At 32.7% G+C, this 20,768-nt stretch overlaps 1 protein-coding gene across 2 annotated transcripts in view; it reads right to left on the bottom strand.

The window, feature by feature from the left end:
• The window catches only part of ppp3ca (protein phosphatase 3, catalytic subunit, alpha isozyme), a 112,289-nt gene that overhangs the window by 56,247 nt on the left and 35,274 nt on the right, over positions 1-20,768 (bottom strand). For both annotated transcript variants that reach the window (NM_001198550.4, NM_001441921.2), the window contains 1 exon segment: positions 10,628-10,828. In NM_001198550.4, the coding sequence (NP_001185479.1) occupies positions 10,628-10,828 (201 nt within the window).

Here is a 20,768-nt window from a genome sequence, read left to right as displayed (position 1 = left end):
TATCATTGCACCTGCTGCAGCCATGGTACCGCAGCAAAGTTCTTTGATTATTACGCCAAAATAAGAGTTTAGTTCCTAGTCATATTGGCCTAAAGAAATAGAAGCTTCATTTTCTGTCACTATAGTAAAGCAAATACATGTACATGAACTACAGAACTACAAAAGAGTCAAGCTTTAAATACGAAATTTATCAAAGCTAGATGCTAATGGTCTAATCCGATTCAATGATTTATGCTAAGCTAAGCTAAAATGTGCTCCCGCCAGAGCCAGAGATCAACTGAATGGATTAAATAATTGTAAAACACAACTGTTTGAATCTATTTTTTTTTAGTGGAATGCTCCTTTAACATTGTGGACTATTGTCTTAATTATGTTATATATAATGGAGTATTGTCGTCCATGTAAGTGTATTGAGAGTAAACTGGTGATAATGGTGAGTAACTCTCTTAGTGTGTGGCAGTGACTGTGCAGTGCTGAGTGTGGAGGGGGAGATGCTTATTCTCACATCACCCACTGCAGGCACACAGAGAGCAAGCAGAACTGGATGATGGGAAGAGATTTAGAGAGCGAGAGGGAGAATATTGAGCTGTTAGATGCAGATGACTCAGAGGTGTAGGTGTGTTCTGCAGCAGAGAAGAGCTTTCTCTCTCTCTCTCCCTCTCTCTTTATCTCTCTCTCGCTCTGATCAACTGATGGATTTTAACAGCTGCACTGTACCAGACAAATGTAAGTGCACAGTGGAATTGAACTCTTCATGTGAGACTACAACTGAACTGGGGTGAACTTTAACGCTTTTTGTCCTTAAAACACAGAAGGGAGTGACTTCTGATGCACTGAAGCCTGAAGCTGGGTGAATTCACCAGGGCTGCCAAAAAACTGCCTGTGGTGCACATAAGAGAAGTCAACAAAAGCCCACCCGCACTGCAAAACAATATATATATATATATATATATATATATATATATATGTATATATATATATATATATATATATATATATATATATATATATATATATATATATACTGTATATATATATATATATGTATATATATATATATATATATATATATATATATATATATATATATATATATATGTATATATATATATATATATATATATATATATATATATATATATATATATATATATATATATATATATATATATATATATAGTTATCAGTGTTTTGTGTTATTGTGCAAAAGCAAAAACTTACAATTATTATGACCATATATATGACAACAACAACATAATCACTCTTTTTAATATTTATTTTGAAAACCTATTTGAAAACATTAAGTGCATATCCTTTATTCTAATTCATCTCAGACAATCATTCTATTATCCAGTCAGCTCAAGACCAAACCCTTATAAATAGTCAAACACGTCATACCTCATACCAAACCATTTGTTTTTTGACTTCAGCGTCCCTCCACCACCCCAACTCCACACTATTAAACCCAATACCTACTTAAATCAGAGGGGGGAGCGTTCTGGAGCCGGGCTAGACACTAAGCTCAGACCCTATCTCTCTCTATCCTGATAAGAGGAATAACACGAGTTAGGGTGTCTTTTCGAGCTCAGAGCCCTCCCCCCGGACAGCACGACAAATATGCATATTCTATTCAGTCAAATATCAGTGAGTATGAACTTGTGAAATTACAGTATAATAATGAATTGTTGCTCTCATCATCTATCGTCAATTAATAATTATGGTTAAAATATATAAATATATATCCACAATCAACAACAATAATTGTAAACTATCTGTAATATCATAATGTAATATAATACATGTTGTTATTACACTAAATAAAAAATTATATTATTTACCTTTGTTAATGGTAATATGTAGGGAAATAACAAACGTTAACAAGTGTAACTTTAGATTTTAATAATGCATTACAATTAATAATTAAATTGTGAACTATGATGAATATTAATAAATGCTGAACAATAATTGTTCATTCTTAGAATAAGAAAGATTTATTAAGTTTTATTCTTAAAATATGAAGAAAAAAACAACAGGTAAAAATATGATTGTTATTCACTATATAATCTTTTAGCCTAACCATTAATAAGTACATATGTTTTAATGCAAACAAATATACATATTTAAAATCAAGAATAAACCTAAAATAAAATTAATATAAATAATAGCTCAACTCAATTTATTCCCATTGGGCATAAACATGAATATATTATGCTTCTTATCAAATGTTTTTTTTTTTTTTTTTACGTTTTTGTCTAATTACACTAAAAAAACAAAACAAATATATGCAGTGTAAAAACCAACCTCCCTCCTAGCACACATTCAAAACGTAATAAAAGCACTACGCTCTAAAACAGCATTAAAATCACCGTCACACTTCCCTGTCATAAAGTACATGTACCATTTGGGAGAGCAGAATCACATTACAAAGAAAAATTAATCAAGCTATGTCCATTATCTCTGCATTTTTTTTTTTTTTTACTGCGGTTACACAAGGACCTGTTTCTTTCTGGAGTAAGCGGCTCATACGCGGATGAGACAGCGGAAATCACGGCCAGCTGGTGTGCTGACAAACTCCTGCAGATGGACACGCTATCAAGTACTCGACTCTATTGATTATCCACAGACACTAATAGAAGCCAAACTTTAAAGGAGAAATATTATGCTCCTTTCCATCAGACGGAAAATAAATCTCTGATGTCTCCAGAATGTGTCTGTGATGTTTCAGCTCAATATACCACAAAAATCATTTATTATAGTTTGTTAGATTTGACCCTCTTTGAGTGTCAGCAAAAGCATATTTTCTTGCATGCCCCTTTAAATGCAAATGAGCTTCTGCTTTCAGAAGAGGGTGGAGTCTTAATTCTAAACAACAAATCAAGAGAAACTCATGCAACCTTACATGCATTACACTGAGTCAGGTTGTTGCTATAGGTTTCAATTGCTACTATTGCTAGGTTTCCATTCTAATGGGATGCAAATGTTTTAAAGTTCACAAAAAAGAAAGAAAAGGTATGTACAGTTGAAGTCAGAATTACTAGCCCCCTTTGAATATTTATTTTTTATTTTTAAATATTTGTGATGATGTCTGATAATATTTTTTCTTCTGGAGAAAGTCTTATTTGTTTTATTTTGACAAGAATAAAAGCAGTTTTTAAAATTTTAAACACAATTTTAGGGACAAAACTATTAGCCTCTTTAAGATGTTTATTTTTTCAATAGTCAACAGAACAAACCCTAACCCTATTATAAGTCTGTAAAATAAACTATTAAAAGTGCTGATGATTGCCATAGTAAGTGCTGTATTGTCGTCTGTCAGGTTGTATCTCAGCTTTAATGCAATTTTTTTTTAAAAATATTAAGATCCAACGGACAGCCGATCGATTTCACTCCAAAATGGCGGAATCGTGGGGCTGTTGCTGGGCGCTGCTGTTGCAATGAAACGTTTTATTGAGTGTTGCCTCTTTGTCATTCTTAGCTCTTTGAGTATGTGATACTCTCAAAATTAGTTTATTTATAACTAAACTTCACGTTGTGAGAGGGGCTAACTGTAGTATTGGTAGCCTAGTAACTAACAGTGAACAAGGCAAGCATAATGGAGTCAGTTGGTTAGTCATGTGGATGTAATGTTAGCTATATGTCAGAGTTTATTTCATAAAATGCATTTCTAGCTCACAATATTTGCAAACCACCTCAAGGTATTATAAAAACTTTTTAGTCAATTAAAAGATATTTTTGTGAAATTTGTCATTTTCGTCAGTTGTTTTTCATGAACAACTTCAAAACGGCCATAAACACAGGGGGATGGAAGCCTAGCTGAAGATGGAGAACAAGAAATTACAACTTCTAGACTGATCCAGGATGTTTCTGAATGGTTTGTTGGAATTTAATCACAATGTTCTCAGTAGCTCAGATGTCTATGGAGACTCTTAAGGCCCAGCAAGCATAAGTATAAAAATAAGTAAAGTATAAAGATAGGGATAAAGACATTGTTCTGAAATTTGTTCTGAATGTAAAAAAACAGCAGAGTTCAGTTCGATGTAGAAAAAGAAATATCATTGGAATCACTTTCAGAAGGATTTTTCCCCAGCTAATAAATAATAAAACACTGACAGGCAGTGAGGATCCATTGAAATGTAACAATAAAAGAACCTTACAAAATGTAAACTCAGACAACACTGTAGAGAAGCTCTTCTTGATGTTAGGCCCATTTTTTTTAATAAAGAAAAGGATTATCTGGATCTCTTTGATAAAAAAAAAAATAAAAAATACATGGAATTTATATGGGTGGCACGGTGGCTCAGCGTCGCCTTACACCAAGAAGGTTGCTGGTTTGAGCTGGGCCAGTTGGCGTTTCTGTGTAGAGTTTGCATGTTCTCCCCACATTCAGGTGGGTTTCGGTTTCCCCCACAGTCCAAAGAGATGCTCTATAGGTGAGTTGGGTAAACAAAATTGGCTGTATGTGTTTGAGTGTTTGTGTGAATGTGAGAGTGTATGGGTGTTTCCCAGTATGGTTTCGGTTAGAAGGGCATCTGCTATATAAATCATATGCTGGAATAATTAGTGGTTCATTCCGCTGTGGCAACCCCTGATAAATAAGGGTTTAAGCTGAGAAAAATAAATGAATAAATAGAATTTATGCTTGCTTTTATGCTTGCAAGTCATGCTTGCAAATTCAGTTTGAACAAATTGAGAACAAAAAGTAACCTTAATTTAAGGTACCTAAAAGTACCAAAAGTGTGTCTTGTGCTAGTTGTGTCTTCTTGTTGCCTCTTTAGAAAAGGAAAGTAATTTGTGTTAGGTTTGTTATCATTATTAGAATCATTAAATTCACTGTTTGCTTTGATTGATAGCACGAGCTGGATTCACTGGTCAGATGTGCTAATAGCAAACTGAGGACATCTGCTGGTCACAGGGGGATAATGCCAAGTGGAAAGCATAATCTAAAGCCATGTCCACATGTACACTAGTATTTCTTATAAACAGTTTTCCCTGCTTTAATTTTTTTTTAAAAGTGTCCACATGAAAAATGCACTGTGATGCATGTTTAGGGCACGCCCACCAAACAGGTGGCGATAATGACACTTTTATGCTGGGTTGACTCTAAATGGAGAATAAGTATTTTTTGAGTGTAAACCTCATATAAATCAATGTAAATATAAGAACAGAGGTGGATTACTGTCCCGAGGTGCGAATGACTTGGAATACGAGATGAGCTTGTCATTTGACATTTGCCCCATCCGTGTTTTCGGCATTGACGTAAAAACCCAATCCGGTTGCGGGGACAAAACAGCATGCATGCTGATGGTATGCAGCGAAAACTACAGTTAGTGTCCACATGACCACAGTTCCTTCAGAACTTCAGAAAATCTTTTCCCTAGTTTTCAGAAAGTTTTGGTTTCCATCCCTAGATATTCTATTTTCATGTAGGTAAACAGCAAACTGTAGAAAAATTAGAAGTTTTGAAAATACTTGTGTTCTAGTGGACAGAGCCTAAAAATAATAATTTTGTTTGTCAGTGTGGACACAAATATATTTACTGATATATTTATAGTTATCTTGCTTGGTGTGAATAGACCTTTATAAAAGGTTTTCCTCCAACAACACGAAGGGCTCCATTATAATGATCTAGGCCAGGGGTGGGCAAACTCGGTCCTGGAGGGCCGGTGTCCTGCACAGTTTAGCTCCAACTCTAATCAAACACACCTGCTTATGGATTTCTAGTGATCTTAAAGACACTGATTAGCATGTTCAGGTGTGTTTGATTAGAGTTGGAGCTAAACTATGCAGGACACCGGCCCTCCAGGACCGGGTTTGCCCACCCCTGATCTAGGCGCAAAGTGCAAAGCACAGGGCGCAAAAGCATTAAAGACGTGTCTGAATCCACTTTTGCTATTTTAAGGACGGAAAAATCCGCTCTGCGCGGTGGCGCATGATCTAACAGGGTTGAGTTTATTCTTTTAATCAGTTGTAATCAGGTGTGTTTTGACTCAATCAGAGTCTCATCACCCATTCCCTTTAAGAGTCAGTTGCGTCGCACCATAGCACATTTGCTATTTACATGGTGGACTTTGTAAGTGGAAAAAACTGAGCGCTTCTCTAGCGAGAAAACAGTCAAAGAGAGCATCTACAGTTTGAGAATGAGCCTCCTCAGGTGACAGGTGGGCCAATCTAAGCTTGTTTTAAAAAAAAACAAATATAATACGTATATAATAAAAAATAATAATAATAATTATACAAATAATGATACAACATTATACAAAAGGAAATTATCATGAATAAACTGAAAAAGCCCCCCGAGATAAAGAAGGCATGATTTTTATATTTATGTAGGCTTGAAAAAAAAAAAATGTTAATAAATAAATAATTTTTGTAATTTTTTATTTCTTCAATTCTTTTTTATTTGTAAATATATTTGTGTATTGCTGTACATTTTGCATGTGTATTATGAAATGTTTAAGGGAGGCCCACAACTGATGGGCTCTGCGCTGGAGTTAAGACCTCCTCTCAGCTGGTCTATTTTGTGGTCTATTTTAGTTCCTCAAAATAGCAATGCACCAACAATGCGCCTTAACACACCTCTTATGTGTACTGAAACACCCATGAGTCCACAAAATGGCGCATATGAATTTGCTTTTTAAACAATGTGGCGGAAAATGGGAAAATTATGGTCTGAAAATAGCAACATGACATAGAAACACGTCTTGCGCCTTATTGTGCCAGGTGTATGATAGGGCCCAAAATGTGTAATGCTTTTTCTAGCACATGCAATGCAAACCTCTGGCAGTCCACATCCTTGCAGAGAATGGCTTACCAAAATAAAAGTTACTGGGTTGTCTTTTTTAGTGCTATTTTGGGTTGGTAGATGCATTGGGGGTCAAATATAGCAGTGTTTCTCAACCATGTTGATAAAGGACCACCAACATTGCCTGTATTAGACCTCTTCTTTGTCTGTCACAACCATAACAGGTCTTTCAGGCTCTGCTAATGAGCTGATGATCTGAATCAGGTGTGTTTGATTTAAAAGGCATGGAAAATGAGCAGAGCTGGGGATCCTTCAGGAATGGTGTTGAGAAACACTGAATTATACAAGGGGTAAAAAATCAGATCTTCATTATAAATCCTCAGACGTTAGTTCGTGGATTTAATTTACAACTATTTTTCATCTATTCTCATCTCAAAGTTAAAGCACTGACAGGTAAGGAGGGAATTAATATACATGAGAAACACACAGAAGTGACAGCTACCTTCACAGGTAAACTTCATACGGAAACACCTCGAGCGCTTTTGTTCGCTCTGCCAGCTTTTGTTTTCCGTCAGTCTTGTTCAGGCTTTGAGCTTGTAGCCGGGTGCTTTGGAGTTTATTTTTGCATTTGAGGTCAGGATTGTGAATTCTCTTTTCAACTCTTGCTGCTTTTTAGTCCTGTTTGCTGATGATATCAAAGCAGGTTGTCACGGATGTACAGTTAACACATGCAGACGGCGTCAGATAACAAACGCCATTATGTACACACAGATGCTAATGCACAGACGCTCTTTATCGACTTGTGTCTGAAAATATAACCACAGCGCACACACAGGCACTCAAATGCACTTCAAATGAAACTGTCGTCTTTTGCACTTTGTATATATTTCTTCATATTGTAGAAAAGGTAAGTCTGCTGCCATTAAAGGCTTTAAAGAAATAGTTCAAGCGAATATTCTACCTTGAATTGTTATAATGCTGTATAGCCTTCTGTCTTTTTGTTCACCACAAAATCATACTTTTAAAAAATGACAACATACATTTTTTTTGTCTAACTTTAGCTTAAAATTTGAATCAGTTTTCAACTTAACTGTTCAAATAATACTAACAGAAATGAGAAGTAACGAAGTACAAATATCTACAAATAAGTAGATTTATATTATATTATATTATATTATATTATATTATATTATATTATATTATATTATATTATATTATATTATATTATATTATATTATAATATATTATATTATATTATATTATATTATATTATATTATATTTTGTTAAATATATTATATTATATTATATTTTGTTATATTATATTATATTATATTATATTATATTATATTATATTATATTATATTATATTATATTATATTATATTATATTATATTTTGTTAAATATATTATATTATATTATATTTTGTTAAATATATTATATTATATTATATTATATTATATTATATTATATTATATTATATTATATTATATTATATTATATTATATTATATTATATTATATTATATTTTGTTATATTATATTATATTATATTATATTTTGTTATATTATATTTTGTTATATTATATTATATTATATTATATTATATTATATTATATTATATTATATTATATTATATTATATTATATTATATTATATTATATTATATTATATTATATTATATTTTGTTATATTATATTTTGTTATATTATATTTTGTTATATTATATTATTTTTTATATTATATTATATTATATTATATTATATTATATTATATTATATTATATTATATTATTAAATTTTGTTATACTATATTATATTATATTATATAATATTATATTATATTTTGTTATGTTATATTTTGTTATATTATATTATATTTTGTTATATTATATTATATTATATTATATTATATTATATTATATTATATTATATTATATTATATTATATTATATTATATTATATTATATTATATTGATTTATATTATATTATAATATATTATATTATATTATATTAGCAAAAGAAAAGCAAATGTTTTGGACAAAATTAAGTGTTAATTGAAGGCGTTTATTATTTGTAAAGATATAGGCCTACATTTTTTTATTTTTTATTTTATTATTATTATTTTTTTGAAAAATAACGGAAGTTGTTGTTCTTGATCTGAAAGCAGCAAAACTACATGCCGAACACTGTGAGTTTGTGTCAAGATAATGATACACAGATTTCTAAACAGTGTGATGTTGCTTGGCTACTTTCCTGCTGAAAATTAGCAACAACTTTTGAATCAAAATCAGAAATGTAAATTATTTTGCATAAATGTATTTATATGATGTGAGGTTTAGCTGACAGTGTGAAACTAAAACAGTATTGGATACTTTCTACTTAAGTACATTTTTGAGGTTGTACTTCTATACTTCTGTTTTTGACTACAAAAGTGTGGTCAGTACTTCAACCTTCACCCGGGTCATTTTAAACATAAGTATCTGTACTTCTACTTGAGTAAATGATGTGTGTACTTTTGTCATCATTGAATACTAACTTCATGCAATTGTAACTTCATCTTTTTTGTTTAGGTTAAACTGCAGTTACATTTGAAGTAATGTCAAATTTATTTGATTGAACTTTAAAAAATTAAGGCAGCAACAAATTTATTACAGTAAGGTAATGAATGCTAACAAATGTAAAAAAGAAATAGTCAATTATAAATAATAATGTGTAAATTTTGTGGTATCTTGGCTGGTTTAGGCCTGTCATGGATTAAAAAAGGCATGTCAATAAAACCACTGGCAGAAGGTGACCACAAGTCTATGTCATATGAGTGGTTCACTGAATCATTTATTCAAAAATTCATTAAAAATGGCTGATTTATTAAGCAACAGTACAAGGACTGTCTTTATGGATGGAATCACTCAGATGGGTTTATTTGGCATAAACATTGCTTAGGAGCCATTTAATTGCAAAAACAGACAAATTAGCCATTTAATTGCAAAAAAAAAACCTTAAAACGACAGAAATATATTCCCATAAAATGACTCCATGTGATGTGTATAGTACAGTACCATGTATCATTTATGCAGTGTCTTGTGCTACAGTATATGATAGGGTTTGGTGAACAAAATAAACCTGAAATTTAAAGAAACTGCATTCATGAAACTCTATTAGCATCACAGTTCACTCTAATAAATAGAGGAAAAGCATACTGTACAAGTGAAAAATAAAGATGAACAGAAATGCATCACAAAATACAACCTTTGTGATAAATAAAACTGCTGTTTGTGTTGCAACATAAGGTTATTGCGTTCATCCATGAACTAATAACAATATCACGGTAACCATGGAATTACAGCTGTGGTAATATAAATGGTAATCAATATATAAAAAGAAAAACGCACTACGCTTCTGCTATAAAACCATATTCATAAAGGTTGCCATATTCACTAAATCAACGCTTATAATTAGTCTTCAGATTTAAGCGATCAAGTCCATAGAAGGCAATCTTGGGTTTGATATTTTGGTAATTTGGCTTATTTTCACAATAAGTGTTTGGATTTCGATTTAATATAGCCTTGTACTTGCTGTTATTTTCCAACCAGATCTGGCAACTAAGATGCTCTAAGCCTCTGAAGGTTGAACTGACAACCAAATTTAGGTGCAATGTATACATGGCCTGCACAAATATGGTTCCAGTTTTATTGAAGAAGGGTAAATATACAGTTGACGTAAGAATTATTAAACTTTGTTAAACATCAATTGGGAAATATTTGAAAAAGAAAAAAATTCACAGCAGCGGTAATAATTTTGCCTTCAACTTTATAGTGTATTTTCTTTTTTAAATGTACTATCCCTTTAACATAGTGAAGGTAATTAAGGAATACAAAACGTTTTACCTGTGACAGGTGCCTCTATGTCCAGCATGGTCTTCTCCTGGCGTAGGATAGAAGCCCCTTCATTGATGATTCGCAGGGCCACGGTCTCCTCCACTCTGCCCTCTTTAGTGAGGTGGGCTTTCAGGAGATCCACTCTCGGCTTCCCCTCACAGTCAAACACCTCCTTCATGGTGAGGCGATGGCTCAGGGGGAAGGGAACGGCTGAGAGGAGCAAAAACGCAAACAATAGATCAGAACTTGTGTGTCATAGTCAGCTTTGATGAAACTAAATTATGTTGCATACAGTTATGCCTTTTAAAACATAAAACCTTGAATTGTACTACAGTGTTAAATTGGTTAATACAATGTTAAATTGGCATCTCTTCACCAGGGAAACAATTCTGTTACTTTATCCTTTTGAAATTCAGTTTTGTTTCTGAATTTGGGTAAGATATTTTCCCAGAATACACCAGCCACAACGGCAGTGTAGCGGCACCCAGAAGTAGAAGGAGATCCACAAATTAGAATTTTTGTAATTATTACAAATTTTACAACAAACAAGCACATGTTTTAATACATTCATAACCATGTAGGTGTTTTTCCGTCATGCTTTTAAAAAATCCGCTAAAATAAAACCGCTAAATTCTGCTATTTATAGTCCCTAATAATAACTATTGTACAGCAGTCCCACAACATTCTGTCACACGTGACACTTGGGTACCCTGTCAGAAAAGTCTAGTGGCTGGGAATGAGCTTTTTACAGTGTCTGCTATAATGTAATGTTGTTTTCTTGTGTTTACATAGATGAATACTGCCATGGTGTAAGTACCCAGTACAGTTACGAGCTTATTGCCACATTATATCCTTATGGCATGATATATGCCTTTAGTGATCTCACTGAAGATAAATACCCACAAATAACGCAACTGGAAAAACTACAGCAGTCAAGATTGTCGATCTCATATGAAGCAAGAGATCGATGACATTTGTGTAATCAATGACATGTGCAGGTGCTGTAGTGGTGTCCCATTTTGTTAGGGGTAAATTTTAAAGCCCTTCCCCTTCACACTCTACTTCAAGGCCGAGGAAAGGGGGAAGGTGTACAAAAATAGAATTGAGATTGATCCTAGGTAAAGACAACTTGTAGATTTTCTACCGTAAAAATAAAAAAAACTTGACTACTACTTGACTACTAATTGTGATTAGTAATAAGCATCATTAAGGACCTAATTTGCACAAATTTAAAGGCAACTTACCTTAATATTAATATTTTTTTAAACCCTTAGAGTCCAGATTTTCAAATAGTTTTATCTAACCCAAATATTGTCCAAATATGTCCATACATCAAATGAAACCTTATTTATTCAAATTTCAGATGATGTATAAATCTCAATTTCCAAAAATGTACCCTCATGACAAAGGTTTCATGGTCCATGGTCACATATGGGTGAAATTATATTTCATTGTTATTCATATTTAAGTAAAATTGAAACGACAATAGAATTTTTTTAGAAGCTTTGTATTTATTTTAGTACAAGTTTATCTAAAGAAAAATTTTAAATTCAGAAACTACTTTAAAAAAAAAAACATGTTTGTGTAATTTAATGCATCATTTAATTTGATTAAACCCTAGTCCTCAGTGTCACATCCTTCAGAAATCATTAAGCATACTGATTTGTAGCTCAAGTAATACTTCTCATTATTAACAATGTTGAAAACAGTTGGGCTTCTTGCAATTATTTTGGTGAAAACCGTGACACATTTTTCCAAGATACTTTGATAATTACAAAGTAAAAAAAAAATGAGCAAATTTTTTGAAACCAAAATCTTTTGTAACATTATAAAAACCTCTTACTCTGATCAATGTGATGCGCCCTTGTTAAAAAATAATCAAAAGATTTGTATCTTAGAGAAACATTTCTAACAGTTGGACAGAATGCAGCGTTAGCATGCTAGTTGACCTCACTTATTAATTAGACAATAGTAAGGCCACTGTGTCCCGTTCTTAAAACACAGACGCACTCATCATAACCCTGTTTCTCTTTAATGATCATCGTTTGTTCATCATGCTCACTCACAGCAATGCAAAACTGGCCTTTTATAAGCAAAACAAATGAGTTAGATAACTGACAAGTCACAATAACAGCTGCTTATGAAAGCTTCCAAAGAGCTGCATGTGAATAATTGATAAAGGTGTGGCGAACTGCTTGCCGATCCTCGGTTGCGTGAAAAATTCAATTTAGAAATTAGATGTAGAAAAAAATAGCTCTTTCCAAAATTGGGGCAAATACAGTTTCTCTCTATTATGACTCACTAAATGTGTACACTGGTAATGTGGGACTTGGCTTCGACAAAACATTGGCATGGTGAATTATTTACGTGCGTGTGCTAGCGAAGATTCGCCCTGCGCCGTACAGAAATAATTACGGAGTGCAGTTACAGTGCCATTGAGAAGAAAAGCTAAACACGGATGACACAGTCAGTCAGAGCAGGATTAGATATCTGAGATATGGGCAATTCTGTGAGCAAAACATGCATTTTGTATTGCTGATACAACACACGCACAGCTCACGGATAGAGAGAGAGAGAAATACAGTAGGGGAACAGGGGAGGGAAGCTCAGGGCAGAGACTCAACGTGATCAACACAAAGCTAAATAATTCATGTTTGACTTGAGGGGGAAAAAAGAGAAATCTCATGTTCCTGCTGCTGGGATAATGAGACTAGGCCCAGCATAGGATTTTAGCAGGGGTAAGGAAACAACCCATTCAGAGAGAGGGGGAGAGATTGTGTTGCTTTGCTTATATGAACACGCTTGATTTCCTAAGTGTTCTATATTTAAAGAGGTCATGAACTGTGATATCAAAATGTGCTTAATCTTTTTGCATTTAAGAGGTCATTGCACAATTAAAACATTCTGCAAGTTTTAAAACTTAAAACTGTTTTGTTAGTCCAAAACAGCTTTATTTAAAGTCAATCTGACAAAATGACCCGTTGAGGAATGTGCCCATTTATTATGTAATAATGTGGCTAAACTCCACCTTCAGTTAAGAAAATAAATAGTACTCTGAAGTGGTGATCAGTGAGTATTACGCTGTGAAATTATTAAACTGTAAAAAAATGCTGCCTTAAATTTTTTTTGTAAAAAATATAATGACAAAAAGTCAAGTGCGCTTTACACTTGTCCAACTGCTCGTTAATGCAAATTTTTTATCGGCCAATCACATGGCAGCAACTCAATGTATTTAGGCATGTAGACAAGATCAAGATAATCTCATGCAGTTCAAACTGAGCATTAAAATGGGGAAGAAATGTGATTTAGGTGACTTTGAAAGTTGCATGGTTGTTGGTGCAAGACGAGCTGGTCTGAGTATTTCAGAAAGTGCTGATCTACTAGGATTTTCACACACAACCATTTCTAGGTTTTACAGAGAATGGTCCAAAAATGAGAAAATATCCAGTGAGCGGCACAAATGTCTTGTTGATGCCAGAGGTCAGAGGAGAACGGCCAGACTGGTTCCAGTTGATAAAAAGGCAACAGTAACTCAAATAACCACTTACAATCGACATATGCAGAAGAGCATCTCTGAACCCACAACACAACCAACCTTGAAGCGGATGGTCTACAGCAGCAAAAGACTACAATTTGCACAAGCTCACCAAAATTGAACAATAGAAGATTGTAAAAACATTGCCTGGTCTGATGAGTCTCCATTTCTGCTGTGACATATGTATGGTAGAGTCATAATTTAGCTTCAACAACATAAAAAGCATAGATCCATCCTGCCTTGAATTAACGGTTCAGGCTGATGGTGGAGTGTAACTTTTCCTTTCAGGGTGTTTCTAAGTGTGATTCTAAGTGTGACTATACATTTAAAATGTGAGAACACATTACATTAATATATGCACCTATAATAAGTCGACAGAAAGCCTGATAATGCATAACATGCAGAGTGAAATCTGTTAAACCTAAGGCTAAAGTTAAGTACTTTGAACATAAAAGTTAGTTGATGCTGGCAGTTAATGAGTCAATGGCACAAATCAACCTCATTTAGCACTGTCAGAATACATACAAACTGTGCGTATATTTGAAAACGTAACATTCTGTAGTGCATTTAGTTCTTGTTTAGGGCAATTTGGTGATTTTAGTCATCATACATTAGAAATCCTTCATCTTCTCATCAGTGTTATGCAGTCTAAATCCAGCAATTTTGTGTTTAATAGACGTCTAATAGACATCTAAATGTAAACAGCTTGGCTAAAACAAGGCTAAATTTGGGCTGTTGGTGAAAATCTAACAAACATCTAAGAATGGCCAAAACTATATTAGTCATCAAATAGACAGATTAGACAGACTGTATGTTCAGTCATTTATTTTTGTTTATTTGATGCCGAAACTAGTTTTAGCCTATTCTAAGATGTCTATTAGATTTTCACTGACAGCCCAAATTTAGCCTTGTTTAAGTCAAGATGATTAGATGTTTATTAGACATCTATTAAACATCTTTAAAAAATAAAATAAAAAAAATGCTTGCTGGGAACAGTCTCTAAGGTGTTGCATGTAAATATTTTCGAGTCTTGAGGTCAGTCTGTCTAATGCTATTTTTTTTATTTGCCATTTGATTAGATGGGAAACATGGGACCGATTATTCTAATTTGCCAATCAGCGTAGACAAAAAATAAAAATAAAAACCTTAAAGTAGTGCCTCCAATAAAAGCAGGCTAAGAATACAGAACTAAGAATCTACTCAAGTAAAAGCACACAATTTTTAAACTACTTAATCAACAATTCCTAAGGAAAAGCTACTCAGTTAACTCAGTACTTTTGATTTGTTACTTTACACCACTGGTTATTACAGGCTGTTTGATATATGTTTGAGCATTTTAAAACTAAATAAATCACAGGAGTCCAGCTAATGTTAGAAGGATGTAGACCAGGAGACCAAATTATACAAAAGCATTATCCAATTATGACAGTAGCTATTTACTTCTGTATACACAATCTACCACACCCATTCAAACAGTTAGTTTAAAAATAGTCATTTATTGCAAAAACTAAAGTGTTTTTTAAACTATAATACAGTAATTCAGTCATTTGTTGCTGTGATTATACAATAACTATTGTATATTAAACCAATTTTTTACAACTATATTGCAACCACAGTTAACTTAATAAAGACTAAAGTTTTCTACAGTAGTTATTATAGTAGTTAATACAACTGTAAGCTTAGCATTCATTACCAAAGTTTTGTAATATACAGTGTAATACATTTAGTATGGTTCAAAAACACTATTTACAATAAATTACTATGCTTCTTGTGAAAATCAAGATGAATTTATGTATATATATATATGCATAGGGGGGTTAATAATTCTGACTTTAACTGTTATTTGACTAGATATTTTTCAAGACACTTCTATACAGTTTAAAGTGAAATTTAAAGGCTTAACTAGGTTAATTAGGTTAACTAGGCAGGTTAGAGTAATTAGGCAAGTTATTGTATAATGATGGTTTCTTCTGTAGACCTCTAAAACATTTGTTCTGTAAAAAATTGCTTAAAGGGGCTAATAATTTTGACCTTAAAATGGTGTTTGAAAAAAATATTATCAGACATACTGTGAAAAATTTCTTGCTCTGTTAAACATTATTTGGGAAATATTTAAAAAAGAAAAGAAAAGAAAAGAAAAAATCAGAGGGTGGCTAATAATTCTGACTTCAACTGTATAAATTTTAGTAAAGGATGAACCACACAATTTCTTCTTATTATTTTTTATCAAACAGCAATGTGGCTCTACAGAAGATGTAAAACTGCTTGATTCATTTTAATAACATTTTTTGTCGGTTTATGTACACTTTAAAGTTGAATTTTGATTTGATACTATCAGTGGAGAGGCAGAGATCTCTCAGTTTTGATTAAAAATTTCTTCATTTGTGTTCTGCAGATGAACAGAAGTGTTATGGGTTTGTCACGACATGAGCGTGAGTAAATGATGGCGGAATTTTCATTTTAGGCTGAACTAACACTTTAATGCTTCATATGTCAGCTATAATGTATTCAGGAACCCCATTAATACATGCTGTAAGTCAGCTAGCCTTTAGCACATAATGCACAAACCCATTTTGTGGTAGTTATCAGTCACAGAAAGCACCGGCGGCAACGTTCACACCGATTTTCTCTGCCTCGCTATCCATTCCACTGACAACAAATGTGCCGGCATTAATTTTACATGCACTGCCGTACAACTACAGCTTTAATTAAATAAAACAAAAAGTTCCAATCACATCTCTTCACATATTTATTCAAAGAGAAAATATTAGAAAAAAAAAAACAACAACTCGACAAAATCTGAAAAATGCTAACATGTGATTGATTACATTCTGGTTTTGACTTAATGAACAAATATTGATCTCTAGATCAATTTCTCACGTATTTATCAAAAGACTGTTGATTTATTTCTGCATAAGGTAATTAAAATTCATGAGCAGAGCTATTTCCATTTTCTCAGTTAACACACACCACAAATCTCTCTGTGACGCCCAAGTGCCCACATCATGTTTTTAAACAAAATGATACTTTGTCTTCAGACTGAAGAAACAAGACACTGTCGAAAAAGAAGACAAGTGTAAAGTGAAACACAGTAATAATGTTAACAAAACATTCATTCATTTTCCTTTGGCTTAGTCTCTATTTCACAGGTTGCCACAGTGGAATGAACCTCCAATTATTCTAGCATATGTTTTCACACATATACTCATATACTACGGCCAATTTAGTTCATTTAATTCACCTATAGAGCATGTCTTTGAATTGTAGGGGTAACCAGAGCATCCATATGGAGGAAAGCCATGTGAACATGGGGAGAACAACTCCACACAGAAATACTAACTGGTCCAGCCGGGACTTGAACCAGCAATCTTCTTGCTGTGAGGCGACAGTTCTAACCACTGACTGTCCATTAACAAAACATCCAAAATACAATTTTAATTGTTACTTTTGTCACACTGTATCCATTATGAATCAATCCACTGTAAAATATTTCACATTGGTTAAACTTACAAACCTAAGTTCACCATCTGCCTTGAAAATGTGTCAACTCAAATTAGATAGATAAGTCAATTTTTTTTGTCTCAACTTAAGAATGTTTGTTAAATATATTGCGAAACTCAGCATCTTAAGTTGAAACAAAGAATCTTTTGAGTTGACTTGAGTTTGTAAGTTTAACCAATGTGAAACATTTACCAGTGTACTACAAACACAAAATGTAGTAGTTTTAACCATACTTGTATTCTGAAGGTTCTTACTAAGGAATTTGTCCATATATAATTTGCCTGTGTATCATTATATTTTCTGTAATAAAACAGATTTGCAACATTTTGTCATAAAATGATATGCAATTTTTCAATTTGACTTTCGTTTAATGTTTTGTGCTCAAGATGTATGCAAAATATCACATATTTAATGAAAGAAATCTTACCTTAAGATTACTAGGGCCTTTTTTATGTACAGAAAGATATTAATTTTTAGGAGCTGCATGGCACTTTCATATCATAAATATGCCTATTTGGCATAGTGTCTGAGGAAAGGGCTCCAAGCTTGGAATTTAGCCCAAATCCGGAGTCACCCCCTGTATCCTTGGCTGGGATGGGAATTATTGAGAGTGAGGAGGGATGCTGGAAAACTGTCCTGGAACGGAGGTGAATCGCCTCTATTTATATACCTTCTCTTGTGCTGATTGGGTATTATCTTAATAAAATCACATTCTTTGCTGCTTTGTTGAACCTTTTCAAAAGATTTCAGAGCTATTAAAAAATCTACAGTACTAATCATCAAATTATTTTGTTTTTAATGAAGCCATTTACGTTAAAAAGAGAAAACAACATAAACAACATGTATAAAAATTGTATATTGCTCTACTAAACCTATAAAGAAGATTGCAATTCTGTATTTATATTTAAAATAATGTTTAATTGTAAGATTTTTATTTTATTTTTTATTGTAGCTAACTAATTCAGGGTAGCACAAGTGCATAATAAAAAAAAACATTGAAACCAATGTTTATTATTATTATTATTATTATTATTATTATTATTATTATTATTGCCACTAATTTTTTAGAATAAATGTATTAAATAAAATGTAAAACTGTATTAAATTTCAATTAATTATTTTTTTTTTTTGTAGTTAACCTATTCAAGTAAAGCCTCACAAATTTTTTTATTATGGGTTACGAAAGTCAGATTATGCGATTTTTTTTCTTGATAAAATCTTGACTTGTCATGAGTAACAAATGTGCAAATACGCGTTCCTTCGCAATCAGTCATCCCATGATGTCTAAGATTACATGGATAGGATCAAACTTATGTTTTCTTTTTAATATTAAGATGTTTTCATCGAAATCTAATTGTGTATTTTCCTGCCATGGGTTTATTAAACACTTCGCCTGAACTTGGCGCGAATGAGATGAGAAAATGAAAGCAAATTAGCAGCAGCAAGGAAAAAATCAGATGCGCAAGACATAATCTTTAAAATAATGTCAAAGCGCCCATTTGTTGTTTCCAAATCCCCACGACACCCTACCTCAAGGCAATCATGACACATTGGTGTGATCTGACCGGTGCTTAAGAATTAAAAAAGAATAACATTTGCTTAGCATTTTTCAGAGTTTTTGCATACAGACTGCAGTGCTGTTAAAATATGTTTAACATTTTCAAAACTTTACTTTCCATGCCGCCTAAATGATGTTGTCATCAAATTTCATGGCCAAAACATTCTCATATCCTACTATATTATTAAGGGTTAAATTCACACACCTTTAAGTCATTATACAGCTCACTTGTACATGCGCATACAGACAATCAATGAATACTAATGCTAATCCAGTTTATCAGAAATAAAACCAATCTATCCTTCAGTATTGATTTATAGGCTTTTTTTGCAAGGTTAAAACAGCTGAAAAAAAGAGTTACGGTTGTTCTCAATGTGAAGAAGCAAATTTGTGAACAGTGACAGCATTTCAGCAAATCGTTCGGCACCTTTCTGACTCAGTGCGAGAGTCCACTAAAAGACGTCAGGGCACAGTCAGACGGAGGAGAAAGAGAGAGCGACAGAAAGACAACTCAGAAGCATCATCTGAACAAAATGCTTCTTCCACAAGAACATAATGTGCCTATTTGTCCCCATCTTCGCCTTTTTTCAATACTCTAGAGAGCTTAACGCACTCACAAAGCATCCTGAAAAAGAGAAAGACAGCAAGACAGCAGGCAGTTTGCGTATATATGAACATTAATGAGACGTTTCTGAGCACACCGTGTGGCCTAGCGGAGTGAGAAGAAACTTAATAGGAAAATACAGCCACAAGCGAAGATCATCAGGGTCCGAGCACAAAACTTTACGCAAATAATTTTGAAAATGATATCAAAACTGTTCAAATATGCCAGTCACTGATGTCAAAATGTTGAAATGGTGTTGATTTGTTGCAAATTGAGTGTTGAATGTTTTCTAAACTTTTAAACAATATTGGTGGGACTGTCATCTGTCGGCCATTTTAGTTGTCAAATTTCCTTTCGATGTTATCCTAAACCACTGATTCAATTAAACATTTAGCAAATTTAGTTTATTTCATTTAATGTCTTGTTTGGCCACTGCTTTTATAAATAACAGAATATTAAATATAAAAATCTTCATAAAAAAAGACATCAAATTGACATCAAAAAGTCAGGAACTCTTATTTAATCATATCTACTACATACACATATATTTTGATATACACATGACAATTTTATGATTGGCAAAAAACAAAACAAAACTCTTAAGATATTGGCATTTGGGCCAAATTGACATTTAAAAAAATAAAAATAATCAAATGCACTTATTAAACTATATTTTTTAAACAATTTGTTGAAACCAAATTCTTTGAACTTTTTGTAATCAGGCTCTCGATGGCACATACATTTGGCTAAACAATTGGTCTTAGGATAAGTTAGAAAAAAACAAAGAGTTGAAACAATATATGCATGGCAAAAAAAAAAAAAAAAATCCTAAATATATCTTGTTTAGCTCTGCTCAGTGAATCAAAAGGCGTAATTTTGATTTTGATTGCAAAGATATGAGAAAAAAATTAAAATATGTATTATAGTGCCACCTATGATCAAATTGGTCTAA

The sequence above is a fragment of the Danio rerio genome, chromosome 21 (genome assembly GCF_052040795.2).
Source record: "Danio rerio strain M-AB ecotype USA chromosome 21, GRCz13ab, whole genome shotgun sequence".
Classification (NCBI taxonomy): domain Eukaryota; kingdom Metazoa; phylum Chordata; class Actinopteri; order Cypriniformes; family Danionidae; genus Danio; species Danio rerio.
Note: the sequence above shows the minus strand (reverse complement) of the source record. Positions and strands in the feature narration are given on the sequence as shown.